An 18273-nucleotide genomic window follows, 5' to 3' on the forward strand; every position below is an offset into this window, starting at 1 on the left:
GGTGGACTCACTGACGGGCGCTCACTGTGTGAAGCAGGGGTGATGAAAGTGTGGAGGTTCAGTCCAAGGAAGCAATGAAGCAAAGTGGCTTACCCTAATGAAAGAGTGAGATCCTAAGAGGGTGTGTCGCACTGAAGGGGCTGTTCCAGAGCACTGTCCCTGACCCCTGGAATGACCAGCCATAGCATCAGAACTTCTGAATGAGGAACCACCCTTCATGGCGCTGTGTGAGGAGCTTGCACCACGACTCTAGTGCAAGAGATCTCAATTCAGGGAAGCCATACTGTTTCAGAAGTGGGTAGCTATTGCTGTATGGAAGCTGGCAACACCAGACAGCCGTCAGTCCATTGCAAACCACTTCAGAGTTGGAAATTTCGTTATCAGGGTCAGGATTGTGCTGGTTTGCAAGACAATTAACACGGATCTACCCATGGGTGGTTGCCATAAGCAGAGGTCCAGAACAAATAGCTCAATTACAGAGGATCAAGTTTCCAAACTCTGCCATTGATAATGCTCACATCCCAATACTGTGCCTGCCAAAAGGGGTGAGCATGTGAACCTAAATGGTTTCCATTCACTCGCTCTGCAAGGGTTAGTGGACCACAGAGTTAGATTCATCAGTTCCATTGTGGGAAACACTGGAAAGTTTCATGATGCCAGGGTGCTGAGGAGATCAGGATTGTACTTGAAGAAGGAACTTTACATCTCACAAATGATATGGTTCTTTACGGCATGTCTGCACCAACTGTTATTTTGGGGGAATCCTGCATATTTGCTCCAACTTGGCTTGTGAAACCCCAACATAACTGAAGCTGGAAAAAGTGAATTTAGTTACAAACTCAATAGCTGCAGAATGATTGTGGAATATGAGTTTTGTAGGCTGAAATCTCAGCGGTGCTGTCCACACAGGTCTGGATGTCAGTGTGGCCAATGACATTCATAGAACTGTTGCCTGCTGCATTCTCCCTAACGTTTGTGAAGGTAAAAGGAAGTACTTGCCTCATGTGTGGGCACAGGACAAGTTGGGTTTACAAACTCTGTACTTGCATGCTGATCCTGGGTCCCAGCAGTCAAGGGAAATCAGAGACGCCGTATGTTCACATATCCTGGCACAGCAGGGAGGCAGAGGATGACGTCTACCTGTGCTGAGGAACAGTGTCACCCACTATGCAGCTGCTGGAAAAGCCCATGAGGAAGAAGTGGCTACGAAGGGTAAGATACATGTACTAACATTTTATGACATTTCCATAGTGTCTCAAGGGATGGGGTGGGGGTGACAGTTCCCTCCAAGTTACCAATTTGCGATTTCTTTTTTTTAAAGGCTGGGCAACCTTTGGAGAACATAGCATGTTTTCAAAGTATCCAGGCTGAAAAGAGATGTGGCTTTCCACTTCTGTGGAGGAAATCTATGCCAGAGAGATGTTTCTGCTAAAGGGCAATGTTAGAGGGCTTTCCCTTCACACTCTCCCCTGGTTCTTGTCATGCGGACAGAAAGCAGAAGACCAGAAGGCCGAAGTGTAGACAATGCAATGTTTATTGGGGTTAGTTTCCAGTGAACATGTGTTCTATAACTCTGATGCTGCAGAGCCTTGTTTCCCAGTGTCTCATCCCCCCTCCTCAGGAGGCACAATTATACCTGAAATGCATGCCCAGAGTCCCACCCCTTACATCTTAGGGTCATGTTCCATTTTGGGTCTGGGGTCTTCATCCCACCTCTTTTGTACCCCATGGAAGGGGTAAGGCATGAGGTTGTGCTCCGGGTCAGGGACAGGCATTTCTTTGGTCTGTTAGTGTTTTATACCTTGCCCCCCAAGTCCCTTTGCCCCTCCCGACTGGTTGCTTGATTTTGCTTTGAGATAGGGGTTGAGGCAATCTTAAAGTGTGCTCTGAGTAACACTTTAACTGCTCTTATCTATTCCCATTGTACTAACAATTCCATCTGACTAGGCAGAAGCCCTTTGTCCTCTGTTTACACATATTAGTATCAAAATTCTATTCCAGGCTAACAGACAGACCCATATATTAACAGGCACCCCCTACATATTGCTGAATGGAGGGGTTTAGTCACCTACAACAATGGACCAAAACAATTTACACCTCAACTGAAGCTCAAGATGCAGCTGGAGTTTCTGCTACACCAAAAGTTTACTGGAATATGCTTCCAAAACTGGGAGGCAAGTCCATTGGAAATAGACTATGTTCTCAGCTAGCATACGGAGCTTTGATGGAAAGGGAAATATGAACCATGAACGATGCCCACCCCCTCTCATCCACCCTGGCATCACCACAAAATCTTGCCCCTGTGCCTGCTGAATTAAACAGAGAAAGAAAAAGACACAGTACAACTTTATTTTTGTTCCCTGACATTTCAAGTCAGCACCAGGTCACTCTTGCCTCACCACTGCAAAGAGACACCCTCTTGTTTATGCAGCTGCCAATTAGGATCCTGCTCTCAGCCCCATTTCATGCAGCATGTCTCAGTGTGGGGCAATGACAGAAGACGACAGAATTTTTACCATTCCTGAGTCTAAGTGAGAAAGGACTGTTGTGACTAACTTTTTTCCTCAGACAACCGAAAAGTGTTCTCTTCTCCTTCCTGGGCCTAACTCCCATCTGCCACCTCAACCCCTGCCTCCATTCTTGTGTGGTTTCTGTTTGTAAGGGGACAGCATGATCGGGCATGGCTGGGAGATGAACTGAAACTGTATAAATCTTCCAAGGGAAAAAAAGACAGCTGTTGCTAACTTTAGACAAACCACTATAAGTTTTCTATAATGACCCCAACTGAGATTTTTCTAAACCCACTCCCTCTTCCTCTGATCCACACAGAACCAGGACCATCACTGCCTGCATGTTGGCTGAGAAATGAACAAAGATTGTTTGTTGATCTGCTTCTGCAAAATGCATAATAATTGCTAACTGGCAATCAGTAAAATCATTGATTTATAGCTGGGTTTTGCTCAGGGGCCCTGTGAAGGTGGAAGTGGAGTGGGGAGCTGGACTTAAAATCAGGACTATAGCACCAGAGCAAGAGGGGATACTGTCAGGGAGGGTGAGGGAGTCCATTCTAACTCCCCAGCCTTAGGTCCTGCTGTGGTTCAGGTTTGTTGGGGATGGGGTGCGTGTAGATTTCATCAACCAGCTTCTCTGGGTAGAGGGGGCAGAATCACATGCTCTATGTCCTGCAAGTCTTCAAGGACCAACTCTGTGGTCCTTGTTGCCACCTCATCCTGGCCTCCACTGGCATCCCAGCAATGAGGCTGGCACGGTTGGGCAGTGGTGCAGGAGGGAGGTTGTGTGCAACTTCAAGCTCTGCACTGGCAGCCCTGGACAGCATCTGGTCCAGCTTATCATAGAAGGGGCATGAACGAGGAGCCTTCCCAGAGTGACTGTTGGAGTCTTTACTCTCCTGTACAAGAGCCTCACATGCTTCATGTGGTCCCAGCACTGGACCAGAGTCTGCTGTTTGCCCACCTCCACGAGCCTGTTGCTCCAGGAGAAGTTGTGGAGGATGCTGTACCCCCGTCACACACTGATTGGGGGCCAGGTGGCTGCTCTCAGAACAGGCTCCATGTTGATGTGCAGTGGAGAACTGTTCTAGTGGGGTCAGCACAGCTTGCCCCATTTTCACCAGTAGGCACGACAAGGATCTTTATTGATGGGGTAAGGGACAGACAGAAAAGAGTTCAGTGCATTGTGAGTATTGGAGGACTATTGGTTCGCGGTTTGATCAGGGTAAGCCCTGGCAGGCTGTGAGACGCTTTGTTTACCTGAGTGTCCACAGGTACGGCCGCTCGCAGCTCCCAGTGGCCACGGTTCACCTTTCCTGGCCAATAGGAGCTGTGGGAAGTGGCACAAGTGCAGTGGAGTAATTGAAGCCCAAAGGTTATGTATGTATGGTGGTGTGTTCTGTAGAGGAGGTGGCAGCTGCATTCTGCACAAACTGGAGTCTCCGCCCAGTGTCCACATTCAGCCCCGCATATAGCAAATTACAACAATCCATTTTGGAAGTGTTGAATGGACTGAGAATTTTAGGCAGATTCTGTCCTAGAGGGTAGAAGAAAGCAATTTTCACCATGTTCCTTAAGCTTTAACAATGAGTCAAGCAGGACAGAGTTTGCAGCACTTTGGCAAACCGGAACAGATGTCTTTGATGGAAGGAGAAAGAAGTGAACCTGAGTTTGATATGTTTCCCTCTGCCAAGCAGCATCACTTCAAGGTTGCCAGATGGAGTCTGAGCCAGTTACTGATCTCCTGTGGGTATTGAGATATCTGTTGAAGAGAACTGGTTATACCACTACAAAATTAAATATGAAATAGGGTATGATAGGCAGCAATGTCATCATCTGTCCCAGGGGGACTGTAGATGTTAAAGTTAAGGTAGCCAGACCAACCCCTGGTGAAAGAATCATTAGTTAATGAGTATAGCTGGGAGCAAGAGCTAGTGCTTTATTACAGACATGTTGTATGTCCTTGGACAAGTCACTTAACCTCTCTTTGCCTACGGTTGACCCAGTTGTAAAATGTAGGATAAGCTATAACTACAACCCCAGGACTGTGAAGCTTCAATAATGTGTATAAAGAGCTTTGAGAGCCGCTAACTATAGTGACAACCCCAAGTGCTCACACAAGTGAGCCCCTGCCCTCCCCTACACTCATGAGAGTGGCTTACAAATCATGAGATTTCTTTTTAAAATCTATTTGAGGACTCTTATTTGACCTCTGATATTGGAACCTTTTTGGTCCCATTTTCAAGCTTTTCTCCACAACTCTAAGGATAGAAAGCTGAGGTTCTGACTCCAGAAGCTGGGGCTTAGGAAAATATCACATGTCACAAGACTTGCAATAAGATCAAAAGAGTTAACAATCCAGTAAATGCAAAAATAGTAAGCTTTGTTTCTTTACCATCAGATTCAGTTTCTTTAACATTTTACTTGGGATGCCTGGAATGTAGACTCAGAACAAACACCAACACAACCCCAAAACCAACTGCATCAAGGAGGGAGTCTTAGGAGCTCAACATTTGATTTTTATTTATTTAAGCTTTAGGGCAAAAAGGGTTGTTACCTTTCACATCTCCATTGATAAGCACAGGTCATTGGTATTAAACCCAGGGAAGAATAGTTCACTTACTGTGAAGAGCTAACTTTTCTTTTCAAGCACTTAAATATTCTCTCTTTCCTGTACAATCCACTACTGCTAAAGCTCTGGCTCTGTTAAAATAAATTTAAAATGCTATGGGAGCAGAAGATATACACACATTTTTCTATTTCAGTTAGCAAATGCTAACCTGTATTGGTGATGGACACAGAAGCCAATGCTATAAATTCAAATGGACTAATTTCTAAATGCAAAAGAAATTACTAAAGAGTAATAGGTAAAACATGATTTATTACATTGTGTACAAAACTAGATTCAAAACAAGCAGTGTGATATATAATATGTTTTGAATTTTGTCTTTACATTACACAGTTGGTAAATGATCTCTCCAAAAAACTTTGTGAACTTTATTATTTTTTCCTATCTCTGGACAGCACCCCATCCCCTCCTCTGTAATTTACTAAGTATAAGAAGATAGCTTCTTGCAGAATTCATGTCACTATGGGGTTAATCAGCAGAAGGTGCTCCAGATCAACAAGCTGCCTTTTAGTGCAAAGAATTTTCAGCTCAGAGCCTCACTTACTAGAACAATGTAATACCACCAATGTACTCATTTTCTGCATTAAAGCTTAGTAATGTGTTCTTTCTAGAAGTCCTTCTGCAACAGTTTAAACTTAAGTTAAAATGAAAGACTCTGGTTACCATTGGAAAAACCCATCATTCTTCAGCAGCCACTGAACAGCCTCCCATAGTATTTAGGAAGTCTTTAAACAGGTTTGATGTGGTTAATAAAATACCTTTTAAGAAAAATAAATATTCTGCATAATGTATGTACAGAGGTTGGTTTCCTTCATAACAGGTTCAACAACAGATAAATCACAACTCTATTTTATTCACACACAAACTCACAATGATTAACGCCAACTTGGTAATTGACTTGATATTTATGAAGGAGTCCAAAAAGGAATCAGATGAATATTTATAAATGTGCAAATTGTAAGTTAGTACTTGGAAAATGGTGGCATAAAAAGAGTGAAGGATTAAGACAAATTGCTTTTGGTCACTCCAAGAATAGCCCTTCCAACTCCTCTCTCCCCTAAGTCTCAATAGCCTTAATGAAATGTTAAATCAGTACAAAATGGATTTAAAGGCAGGACTAAAGATGTACTCTTTCTTGGAGTCAAAAGAGCCTGTTGTAGACATCTCTACAGAATGTGTCTTCTTTGGAAATATTCATTCCTCTTCAGTTCATTTCTGCACACAAATAGCATTTGGAATACACCTCTCCAATTTCCCCCCTCCCTCCTAGACATCACTTTTTACTATGAATTACATTTAAAAAGATATTGCACACAAAGCATAATACATACTGCATGATTCTTCATAAAGAGGACCAAAAATAAAAACAAAAACAAGGCTATTGCACCTTTTAAAATTTGAAGAGATCAATGAAGTGCTGCGGAGAAACTGGCATGAAACAGGTGTCTGGATCATTGGCTGTGCAGGGATGCCCTGTATCCTAGTGAAATTAAAAGGAGGGGAAAAGGTTATTTTCTCTTTTAAAAAAATACCCACAAAAACAAAAAGTTGCTGAGCATCGATTTTAAAAGAAAAGAACTGCAAGAATTCACACCTCAGTTTTACGTTTTAAGAAGACAAATTAAGTAGCTGGGCAACTGACTACAACAGTTTTTAAGTCACTGGCCTTTTGGGACTCTGGATCAAAGCCTACAAGGCCCTTACAGAGAAAAAATTGCCAAGAACATACAGTTACTTGGTCATTGTCCCAAGGAGCTTACAGTCTCTCTCTTGTTATGTGTACACAGTGCCTATATAGCAACACAATGGGGCTCCAAGCCCTGATTGGGGTTCCTAGGCACTACTGCGGTACAAACAAGAAATCACAGCAGAACAAGCTTTTCCACATTCCCTCTCCTTTTGTCCCAAGAACTTTTGGCCCTGTATAAAACAGACAGAGACAGCCTGTACTCCAGCAAATTTATAACCTAGAAAACAGAGAAGATGCACTGGGTGGTGCAGAGGAAATAGTTACCTTAGATCTTTAATTGAATTTTGCCTGGCTTCAGGCCTTAAGGAAAATGTGGGCCTTTATGATGTATATGAAACGGGAAGGGTGTGGGGGGCGGGGTGGGGGAGGGGGGAGACTGTACACTGGAATGGGGATGACCCACTATGAACAGGAACATCATGGAAAGTAGGGGTTTGCAAGGCTGTTGCCACTGGAAGAGAGTAAGTGATCAGATCTATAGGCAGACAGTTGTGCGGGACTCTGAAGGCAAGGTTGAGAGATTTAATCTTGATATGGGGGCCGAGGCAAAGCCAGTGGAGTGATTCAAAAAGGGAAATGATATGGTCTGATCAACCAACAAGAAGCATAATTTTGGCAATGACACACTGAATGGCTTAGAAGGGAAAGAGAGAAGTGCTAAGGCAGTGGTGGTGATGGTGGGGTTTGCATTAAAGGTCAGAGATGGCCTGGGGATGGATTAGTATTTTAGTGATATGCCTTAACTCACTTTTGGGCAGATCATATATAGAGAGGAGAGAGTACACAAATAAATGGGAGAACTGTAATTAGAGCTTCAGGATTGGCTCTCTCTCTCTCTCACACACACACACACTCTCTCTCTCTCTCTCTGGTTAACACTCTTAAGGCAAAGTGACTGGGGAAAGGAAATGGAGAGAAAACTGTAGGGACAGCTATATAAAAGTAGCAGCATTTACATTTTATCAATCCGAATGACCACCTGTTTATCAAACACGGCTGGTGGACCAATATGTTTTGGAGCAATATCATTCTTGGAGAATTGTACAGTAGCACAACTTGTTTCTTTTTTCTTCTTCTTCCCTATATAATTATTTTTCCTGTCTTCTCTCACTTTAGTGCTAGCTATGTGCTCAGCAAGACAATCCTTGCCACAAACATGGTTACACGTGAAGAAACAGAAATACCAGAGACATCTGTTTCTTGTTTTCCTTTTCTTCCAAGCTGTTCCCTCCTCCCCCACCCCCACCTTTCCCCTTCTAGTATTAACTATTGGGGGGGGGGGCAGGGGTGTAACTTTTTTTTTTTTAAAGAAGTAAGCACAGGAGCAATGTGGAACTTCACAAGTGGAAAATGCTGCAGAATCAGATTCTCCTTCTGCAATGGGCTCAAGTTCTAAAGAATTTCAGTGCTACTTCCTTTCCTCTTCTGCAAGGGAGGAAATGGTCAAGTGACTGAACCCTACTTCAAATTGTTCCTCAGATCTGTTGGGAAGCTACGGCAGGAAACTCAGGGCTCTTTCTCTCTATAAATACCATGGATTGGAAGGAACCAGTTACAACATAGTTCTTGTGTTGGAGCTAGCTGTATTTGTAGTGGGGAAAAGGCCCTTTCTTGTGAATGCTAAGAGGCTTAAAAGACAGTGGGGATTGCCACATACATCCATTTGGGAGAAACTCTCAAGGAGTACGTATTGCTTGTCATTTAGAATTTCAATAGCATTTCGTCTGAGTTTTAAAGATTTAACACTCTTAATGCTTAAGTGGTAAACTGTGGACAAAGAGCCTTGTGTGACACCATAAATTGTAACAGGAGACAGAGGTGAAAGCAGCTACTTTTATTGCTGATCCCCATGCTGCTTCTAAATCATAGCCAACAAGCTGTGCTCTGTTAGTTTTTCCATTTCAACATTTCCTTTATCTTCTGAAAAATTACTTTCAGGAGAAGGATGACAGAAAACTGAAAACAAAAATTGTCAAAATGTATTAGTTATATAAACTGGGCCACATCCTAATTTCCATGCTTTGAGCTGTAAGGAGACCAACATGCACACTTCTATGTAGTTTTTAAGAACTCCTTCCCTGCTATGGTTATTTTACTATTTTCTTATATTTTCACTGTACCAACATAAAATGCAACAGCAAGGATCAGTAACCTTTGGCACTCAGCGTGCCAGGGTAAGGACCCTGGTGGGCCAGGCTGGTTTGTTTGCCTGCTGCGTCCACAGGTTTGGCTGATTGCGTCCAGTAGGAGCAGCAGTTCGCCATTCCAGGCCAATGGGGGAAGCGAGAAGCAGCGGCCAGCACATCCCTTGGCCTGCACCCCTTCCCGCAGCCCCATTGGCCTGGAGCGGTGAACTGTGGGCCAGTGGGACCCGCAATCGGCCGAACCTGTGGACGCAGCAGGTAAATAAACCGGCTTGGCTTGCCAGGGTGCTTACCCTGGCAAGCTGCATGCCAAAGGTTGCCGATCCCTGTGCAACAGCATTCGGAAGGAATGTGAGACGGGGTGTGTTTTAAAGTTATGTGCATTTTGGTTAATATATCTTGCAAATACTCAACCATATACTAAGCATGCATAGAATGCCAGTCATACCTTCAATTTACCACGCATAATTCTTTTAAGTGATTAGATTCTAATAATAATAACGAGTCTAAAATATCCTATCAAAGGCTTGCCTAAATTTGGCACTTTAAAATGAAAGCGTTCATAACAGTGGAAAAATCATAGAAATTGGACCACTCCTCCTCCCCCCTGCTCCCCTCCTCCCCCCACTGTACTGTATTTAGTTATTGGGGAAGATACAAGGTTGATGTCTCATTTCCCCCATGCCCTCCAACCCCAAACAACTCCCCCCCACACACACACAGGAGGACAGCAGCAGAGCAAGCATCCTATACTGCCTTGGACCTTATTCTAGGCAGAATATTTGTAGTAAGGGTGAGGAGAGTGTAATTTGCACCCAATTCTCAGTTTCTCTGCAGATATAGCCAATTGTGACAGTGGAGGAATGGCTGACAGAGCACCAGTTTGTTTTGCATATGGCATTTTCAGTCACTGACTTTTGTTCAATACTGGACTGGTCAGAGTTTAAATTGGTGACCTCAAGTTGAAAGGCTCCATCAATGCTATCCCACTGAGCCATCTGGTCCTGCTTTAAAACTGTTATTGAGAGCCTAGGCTCAGCATGAGGATCTTGTACTGATGAAAAACATTCAGGATTTGAGTTAATTTTATGATTAAATAGTAACATCTCTTTTGTAACCTGTAACAACTGTTACCAGAAGGAAATGCTATAGCTGCAGTAAACACAAAGTCCTGAACGAGTCTGGATAGTGAGGTTAGTAAATAGCTTAAAAGACAATGTTCATAAAGCTCCTAAACACCTGCTTTTTAGTGTACTTGCTAGGTGTAACCATAAATCCAGTGTGTTGAGCAGGAAGGCTCAAAGAAGGTAAAAACATGTTAATGAAATCATACAGCCTCTACTATTAACGTTACGCACTGCTGCTGTCAATGGAAGTATTCCACTGACATTTCAATGAGGGAAAAAAAAAGGGAACTGTATTTCACAGAAAACAAGAACTTAAAATGGAAGCTCTGAATTCAATTCCTTAAAACCTAGGTATGGAAGCACACATATATAGACACAATAGTACAAGCTAAGGATGAAGCATCCATTTTAAATGGGGATCTAGATGCCATGGAACTTTTGAATGAGAGAGTCTCATTCTATAAAAATAAATACCCTAGTCTGAGTTTAAAGAAAAAAGTGTTAAATGAGATTTTAAAACAAAGATCTATTTATGTTCCCTCTTTTGCTTACTGCATATGGACAGTCTGAGAGCAGGGTGCTCTTTTAATGACATGGGAAACAGGAAGAAAAGCCGTCAAAAAAGCAAACATCTAACAATAAGGTCCCTAACTGAACTGCCTTCAGAGACAGGGAGGAAGAGATGCTGCAGTTAGCAGAGAAAGATGCCAAGGACTTAGAACAGATGAAAGCTGAACCTCACTTATTCTCTTGAGAAAGGCTCTTCTACAAACTGCAATGGTAGAGGAGCCTTTCTCCCTGAAAATCAGATACTGTAACTAGCCAACTAGCACCCACCTTCTCCCCATTGCCACCAGAACTAGACTCTTGGAGAAGAGTTAGTTGTGTTTCCCTCCACAGTCTTTCGAAATGTAATTCTAAGGCATAGCCTGTCAGTTGGTGTCTGTTTTGCTCTTCATAACAGCATGAAAATCACCCTCTCAAGTGCCTCCTTTCAGTCAGGAAGAGAAGCTGAAGAACAATCTCAACTAAAATCCACTTTTGTTTTTTAAACCCAGATAGCAATTTTACTATGGAAGAGCCTATAGATTTGAAGAGCTATGTGCATTTTTTTTTAAAATCAGAGGTAAGGCATTGCATAGCCACTGGTGATTCTGAATGCTCTTCCTTCTGAGAGTTATTTTAATTTAAAATCTTGCTCATGCATAATGATTCACTTCCAATCAAATTTCAATAAATCTAGTTAACTAGATCAAAATAAATGTAAGTTAAATGAAAATGTGCACTGTCTACAAGGAGCACCAAATGACAAATATTGTTTTCTTCCTCAAATTTCAGTTTAATTGCAAATTATGACATTCCCATGACAACGACAGGCCTACGGTGCTCTGTGTAATTCTTTTCTGTTAACTTCTCAATCAGAAAGCAATGTCCTAATTTCCTTTTCCTCCAATCACAAGAGGTCTCTTTTAAAAGAAAGACTATTTGTAGAAGGTCTTCGAGTAAAACAGGTTAAAGTGTAATTAAATTATTCACTGGGGTAAAAGGAACTTCAGTACCTTTGTTTCATACTGCAGAGACATAATTCTGTGATGTTGCCTTTACTGTTCTTAGATTTCAGTGCTGAACTAAATCCATTAGCGTGTGGAAACAGCCATTAATGCCTACTTTGTGCAAAATTTATCCTTAGTGTAAAAGGGCATCACTTTCTGAATTCAGTGACAGCTGCACCTGCTTACATCAGAGGCTGAATTTAGTCCCTTGAGTTGAAACAGTACAGTGAGGAACACTGCAATAAAAATAGCAACAACAACAACAAAAAGTGCAAAACTGAGGCTGGAAGATGACAGTATCTAACACAGTGTCAACAGCTGCAGGAATAGCTTGTTCTTAGCCAGTCATGACAAACCGAAACAAATTACAACTGAACATCTTGTTCACTTCAACATTACAGAACCAGCACAGATAAAAGCAGGGATGAAACACATATGAAATACCTTGAGTAACAAAGCAAGGTGGTAGTCCTTGGGGATCATGAAGGAAGAAGCAGGAAGGAGTGCAATAAAGTAAAAGAGAGGAAACAGTAAGATTTATTGGACTATCATTTAGAATAAGCAGCTTAGTACAGGATTTTGATTATTATTCACCACAGGAATATTCTGCACTAGATTACTTTAATCTGTTGGAAAACAAAGCCCACAAACTACCGCTAAAGCTCTGAGAGGAGCAAGAACATTATCTGCTTGAAATAGCTGTTAGTCACTGCGTACTGCTTCAATGATCTGCCTACCGTTGAAAAAATTACCATTAAAGAAGGACAAATACTCCATCATTCTTGTCCATCTCTAGACCTGCTGAAATGTATCATCCAGTTAGCAATGGAAGACATTTACCCACATTAGTGACACCACATAATAATGTGGAAGAGTTATGATGTAAACAAAAAGCGCTCACAAAAATGCATCACTTAATAGTACTAGATGTCAGCATTTTCACTCCACTGAGTAATTGCATATTTAGTCTATATTAAAAATGAACATCAGTCTTTTTTCGAAAAATCACTTTTCAAAGTGTCATTTGAGGTGATGAGTGTGTGCTATATTCATTTTCTCTTTTAATATTAAAGAGTATAAGATGTTCTTTTATATATTACACCTCCTATGAAGTAGGTAGTAATGGTTTCACTGCTGTATTTAAGTTTTCTATGATCATTTGTTTTAAAGGAATGCCATCAATAAAAAATACCCTATACATTTGCTGTCTGAAGGTTTTTTAAAACTACTACTGTTACAAATAACAGCAAAGATTACTAGAACTGAATGACTGAAAAACTGAAAAGTGAGAAATCATTTTCTTTACTGTGTGTGTCACTACTTCCATGTATAGTCAGACATTCTCCTTTTTGTGTGAATTTTTCACATAACAGGAGATAAAACAACTTTTTATTTTTTAAAAAAGACAGGAAAGGAACTGTAAAACGAAAACAAAAAAGAGCAAAGTCTCCAAAATTACTTTGAACTTTGCAAAAATTGACCAGCTTTTGAATTATAGGTATTCAATTAAGAAAATATCTTCCTTTATTTTCTTCATAGTATGTACTGATAATATGTAATTTAACAAAGTGTAAATGTCTTATCAGTCCCACCCCTATGTAAAGTAACTAGCTAGTGTTTTTCCTTTACAAATTTCCATTTTTTTAAAATCAAACATTTAGAAAGTGTTGAAAGTATTGTAAAGGATCAAGTTTCAGTTTGGAAAATGTAAGTGTTAATTACAGATACTACACTTCTACCCCGATATAATGCGATCCAATATAACGCAGGTTCGCATACAACGCAGTAAAGCTCTGATATGCTGCTCTAAGCAGCGCATTAAGGGTGCCGGGCCGGGCCAGGCCAGGGCCAAGGGGGCAGGAGCTGTGGGAGGGCACTTTTGGGGGCCGTGCAGTCCCAGAGTGGCCCGGGGGATTAGTGGGGGGCCGGGAGCAGACCGCTCTGCTTCCCTCGCCCTGGCCTCAGCCGTGTCGCTCTGGGGACAGGGTTTGGGGGAAGAGATCTCCCCACACTCACCAGCAGCGGTGAAAGCGGAGCAGCCTGGCCCCAGCCCACTCCACTCCGCCAGCTCCCAGCCGCAGTTCTCCACTTCCTGTCGCAGGTGAGTATGGGGGATGCCCTTTCCCCAACCTCCCCGCGGTCAGAGCAGTCAGAGGACAGGGGTTTTGGGTAGCAGGTGGGGTCCTGGGGGTGATTAGGGATGGGGGTCTCTGCTGGGGGCAGTCAGGGAACAAGGAATGGGGGAAGGCAAAGCAAGTTTGATATAGTGCGGTCTCACCTATAACACGGTGAGATTTTTTTTTCTCCCGAGGACCAGGTTATATCGGGGTAGAGGTGTATAATGACATTAGTCAACCACTAATTGGTGCATTTTATTGACCAAGTTAAAACCATGTACCACACTAAACCCTAACAGAGGGTTTGTCACAACTAGGTTTACTACCATTAATATATTTAAACTGGTATATATCTTTTTCCAAAGAGCACAAAGGCTCATCAGAGATGACAGGAGCGGAAGTTTCATTTCCCTTGGTTGATTTCTCTTTTTTTGGTTAAGAAGCTTGTGAAAGGGTCAGAGCAAGGAGGCAATTCAGGCTCTATGTTGATCAAGCCTTTGGCATCTCTGCCAACAAGGGTGCCAGTTATAGTGTAGAAATAATCCATTTAGAAAGAAGTAACACCACTAATTATTTCAGCACTGCCAGATGTTCGTTAGATGGTATTGATGTGCTGTAGAGGAGATAAACCTCCATATCTCATCACTAATCCCAAAACACATCCATGCTTATTCTACACCAGAAGTCATAATCCTATCTGATATCACAATCAATTGCTATGGAGGTGATTATGGTGCCACAAAGATTACTAAATTTGCATTTGGAGATATGCGTTTATTAACTCTGCAGCCATACCCCTTCTACTAGATCCCTCAAATCAGCAGGATCAGGCAAGGTCACAGTATTGGAATGGTAATTCAGTCTTCTCAGCATATGCGCAACATGCCTCAGGTGACACGTGACTAGGATTCATCACCGAATTTGGTCCTCTGGTTGGATCATTAGCTTCTCCGGCTTGGGCTGAGTAACTGACTGGGAGTGCGACATGAATACTAATACAGGTTCCCTGGTAATTCAGTAAGTGGCCCTCTTCTCCCAGGCTCAGTGCTGAACCAATAACACACAACAAAGTTTTGAAAAGAGTGTGTGTGTGTGTGTGGTGTGTGTGTGTGTTCGTTCTGCTCCAGCTACCATCTTTTGGATGATGTACACCAGAGATTCTGAGTCACTAGCAATCCTACTACACGTCCTACAAGAAAAAGGTATTAGCTTGGGTACACTGGCCATACCCCTGGTTGGAGAAGGAATTAAAAAGGTACACAATACACAGAAGACACTCAACTTTACAGCACCTTCACATCAGACACAAACAGCACATTCTCCCAGCTACCCAACAGCTTGGCTGACATCAGCAACTGGAGGAAATGCAGCTGGCTGAAGCAGAATCCTGGAAAGACTGAAATGATGCTGGTGGAATGACAGAAACACTCCAAAGAACTCCCATTTTTACGTCGCCACTTCCTTTGAGGGCATCTGCTTTCAGATAGTACTAGTTCATAGCCTCAGTGGCCATTTGGCCTGTGGAGGCCAAAACTACCACTGCTGCAAAAAGCTCCTTCTTCATTCATAGCTGGTGGGAAACCTTTCAGATTTAGCCACAGTGTCCAATGATTGGCATGTTCATCACCTCAAAGCTTGACTATTGTAATTCTCTGAACCCAAATAAAAACCCATCAAAATAAAATAAAATAAAATAAAATAAAATAATAATAATAATAAAAAAGCTACTACTAGTTCAGAACACAGTAGCTTCTCTGCTCAGCCACAGTGGTGGCCCGGTGCTCTGCCTCCTGTTCTTGCTTCCCTTGGAGTCAAGGTTTTCATCCTCCTCTTCAAATGTCTTGATGTGACTGTCACAAGTTACCAACAAGACCTCTTCATCCTGCATGATCATGACCTCCCATGAAACCTACATTCCAGTGGAACTTGAAACAAAGTGAAAAATTCAGAAAATGCAGGTTTTTTGCCCATTGGCCCATGGATTTTGAACCTGTTCCCTCATGAGATCAGGGTGCCAACAAACTTCAGTACCTTCAGAACCAAGTGCAAACACCCCTTCTTTGACCTAGCCACCTTAAGATAATACAACAAAAAAAAGTCCCACCAGAACAAAATTAGTAGCACTAAGCTGAGCTGTTAGACCACTTTGCATAGAGAAAGAATTAAGTTCCCCACTACTGGCAAACTTTAACAATTATTTTAAAAGTTGAAGTTTTTTGTCACATTCCCATATCCGCTTTTTCCGAGAGCCTGAAAATTAAAGCCACTCCTTAATTTGAGAAGTTTAAAAACTGTCTGAAAGAAGTTATGAAAATCCACAGTCAGCCCAATCAAACAACTCACTTCTGAATGGGAAGTCTTGCAACAGCAATCACTAGTGCTAGTGCCACCATGAAATTATTGTTACTCCTGCCTCGGAATTGATCTGTCAAGCAGCACTTAGAACTCCTATCATAGGAGGAAGGAATCGATAAGTACACTTGCATGGAATACTCCACAATTATTAGTATCTAGTCATTCTAGCCATGTACGTGGCATTTCTGCTTCCTCCTATACTCCCCCATGATCCTTCAACTTAAGTTCTAGACTCCTAAGAATACCACAAAACTGGTCATTCCCAGCATTAAATGCATGAAATACACTCTGAAGCACAACAATTAGCAAACATTTGAATGGAGGCAAAATGTCAAATAGTATCCAGTCATCCTCTTATACAGGAATACACCAACAACAAAAGCCTTTAGAAATTAGAAAGGGAACTAGTATACACAAGGACTAAAAAATCCAACCCTCTCCTAACTGCATCATTATATCACCAGCAGCATTTTATCAAGGGGAAACTGTCTCCTACTGACCAGGCAGCAAGTTACAGGACAGAGTCTACTGCAATGGACAGCTTTTATTCCCTAGCAAACCTTTATCAGAAGTGCAAGAACTATACATCAATAGATTGTCTAGACTTTTTTAAAGCAGAAGGCTATACTGACTGCATGTTTTTGTACTGCTGATTTAATTAGGGTCTGCAGGTACAGACAAGATAACAAGGATATTCAAATTCAGAACGACGTGATTCATACATTGCTATTGGCATACATACTATTACTCCTCATTGGACAAATTACAAAGTCATGCAGAGGACCCATAGTCACACAAGAAGAATGATCTTCTTTGGGAGGATAGTGAGGAAAGAGCAGAAAAGGAATCTTACACAATCTTGCTTTCATGTAAATGTCTTTAGAATTTCAGAATAATGGAAAAGGAACAAAATATAATGTATAAAAGCAAAATGATTTCTCAGGAGAAGATTTTTCAAGGTTTCTAAGTAACTCTTTCTTCTTATTTTCCACTTGAAATCATAATCTACTGTAGTCTTTGAGTTGCAAATTGAAGTCAGTCAGAAAGAGGCATCTAATCACTTTTCCAGCCATCAAATGTTAAACCAAAATAGGCTTATTATGACTTCAGGTGAGAGTTAAGAAGCAGATTGCCCTGGAGAAACAAAATCCTCCTTCAAGGACAAATATACTCACTACCAAAGAGCAAGATAGGGGAAAAACACAAAATTCATGTTTAGAAAGATCGTTTTTAATATGTTCTCCAGTGCATTTCACAAAACACAGATGGTTATTAAATCATGTAAAATATTACATCACTGCTGTGGAAAAACTATGGTAAAATGTTTTTACTATTGATCCTTTTTACTAGCTGCCATAATGTTGAAGTTAGTCCTCTGCCTGCTTCCTCCTCATCCCTGAGCATTTGTGCATTACAGCTGTCTAATGAAAAGGCTGCTGGAAGGTAGGGAGTAACACTCTTCTCTTCTTTCTTTATAAAAGCACAGAATATCAATTTCTGGTACAGATTTAAAAACTAAATATAGCACGGAACTGAACTTTTGATTTTTCATTTCATCTGGAATCCTCTTTTGGAACCACACACCAAGCTCCGTAGGTATGACCACTTTACTTAGTTTGATTTTAGGCTCAATTACTTTCCAGCTGGGATGGCACAAAATTATGCAACACTAACATTTTCCCTGTCAACTATATTTTTTTCAGTAGCTAACTGTCAAAGTATTTTCTAATGTTAAATTATACATTGCCAGTTCTTACCTTCCAAAACAGAATACTACAATGTCGACAAAACTGTAATGTGTCCCCATATTGTTCCTTTATTGGATAACATTTCTGAAGTGCAAAGTACATCAGCTTCCAGTCAATGTGACCTTTTTCTGACAGGATCAAATGCCTACAGAACTGGACATAAAATTAATATTTTTCTTTAAATTGTTAGCAGAAAGTAATCAAGTCAATCAAAGGCTGAAGTATAAAATAATAGTTCAATATCAATTATTTTATAATGGGGGCTCTCTCGGGCTAATATTCTGACTCATATATACAACTTCATGGAATGTCAACTTGAAACTTTGAAGCACAGTTTTAG

At 41.5% G+C, this 18273-nt stretch overlaps 1 protein-coding gene across 6 annotated transcripts in view; it reads right to left on the reverse strand.

Annotated features, from left to right (window-relative positions):
* Window positions 1-3647: 3647 nt before the first annotated feature.
* Window positions 3648-18273, reverse strand: part of FBXO25 (F-box protein 25) — a 77348-nt gene continuing 62722 nt past the window's right edge. For 3 of the 6 annotated variants that reach the window (XM_050950895.1, XM_050950896.1, XM_050950893.1), the window contains exons 9-11: window positions 17943-18086; window positions 12158-12184; window positions 5372-6619 (exon numbers count right to left, since the gene is read on the reverse strand). In XM_050950895.1, coding sequence (XP_050806852.1) covers window positions 6530-6619; window positions 12158-12184; window positions 17943-18086 — 261 coding nt within the window. In that variant the 3' untranslated portion in view covers window positions 5372-6529. Of the gene's footprint in view, window positions 4048-4069; window positions 4273-5371; window positions 6620-12157; window positions 12185-17942; window positions 18087-18273 lie in introns of those variants that run through there. The other 3 variants (XM_050950891.1, XM_050950892.1, XM_050950894.1) reach the window with 3 other exon arrangements.

This window comes from Gopherus flavomarginatus, chromosome 4 (assembly GCF_025201925.1).
Source record: "Gopherus flavomarginatus isolate rGopFla2 chromosome 4, rGopFla2.mat.asm, whole genome shotgun sequence".
Taxonomy (NCBI): Eukaryota; Metazoa; Chordata; order Testudines; family Testudinidae; genus Gopherus; species Gopherus flavomarginatus.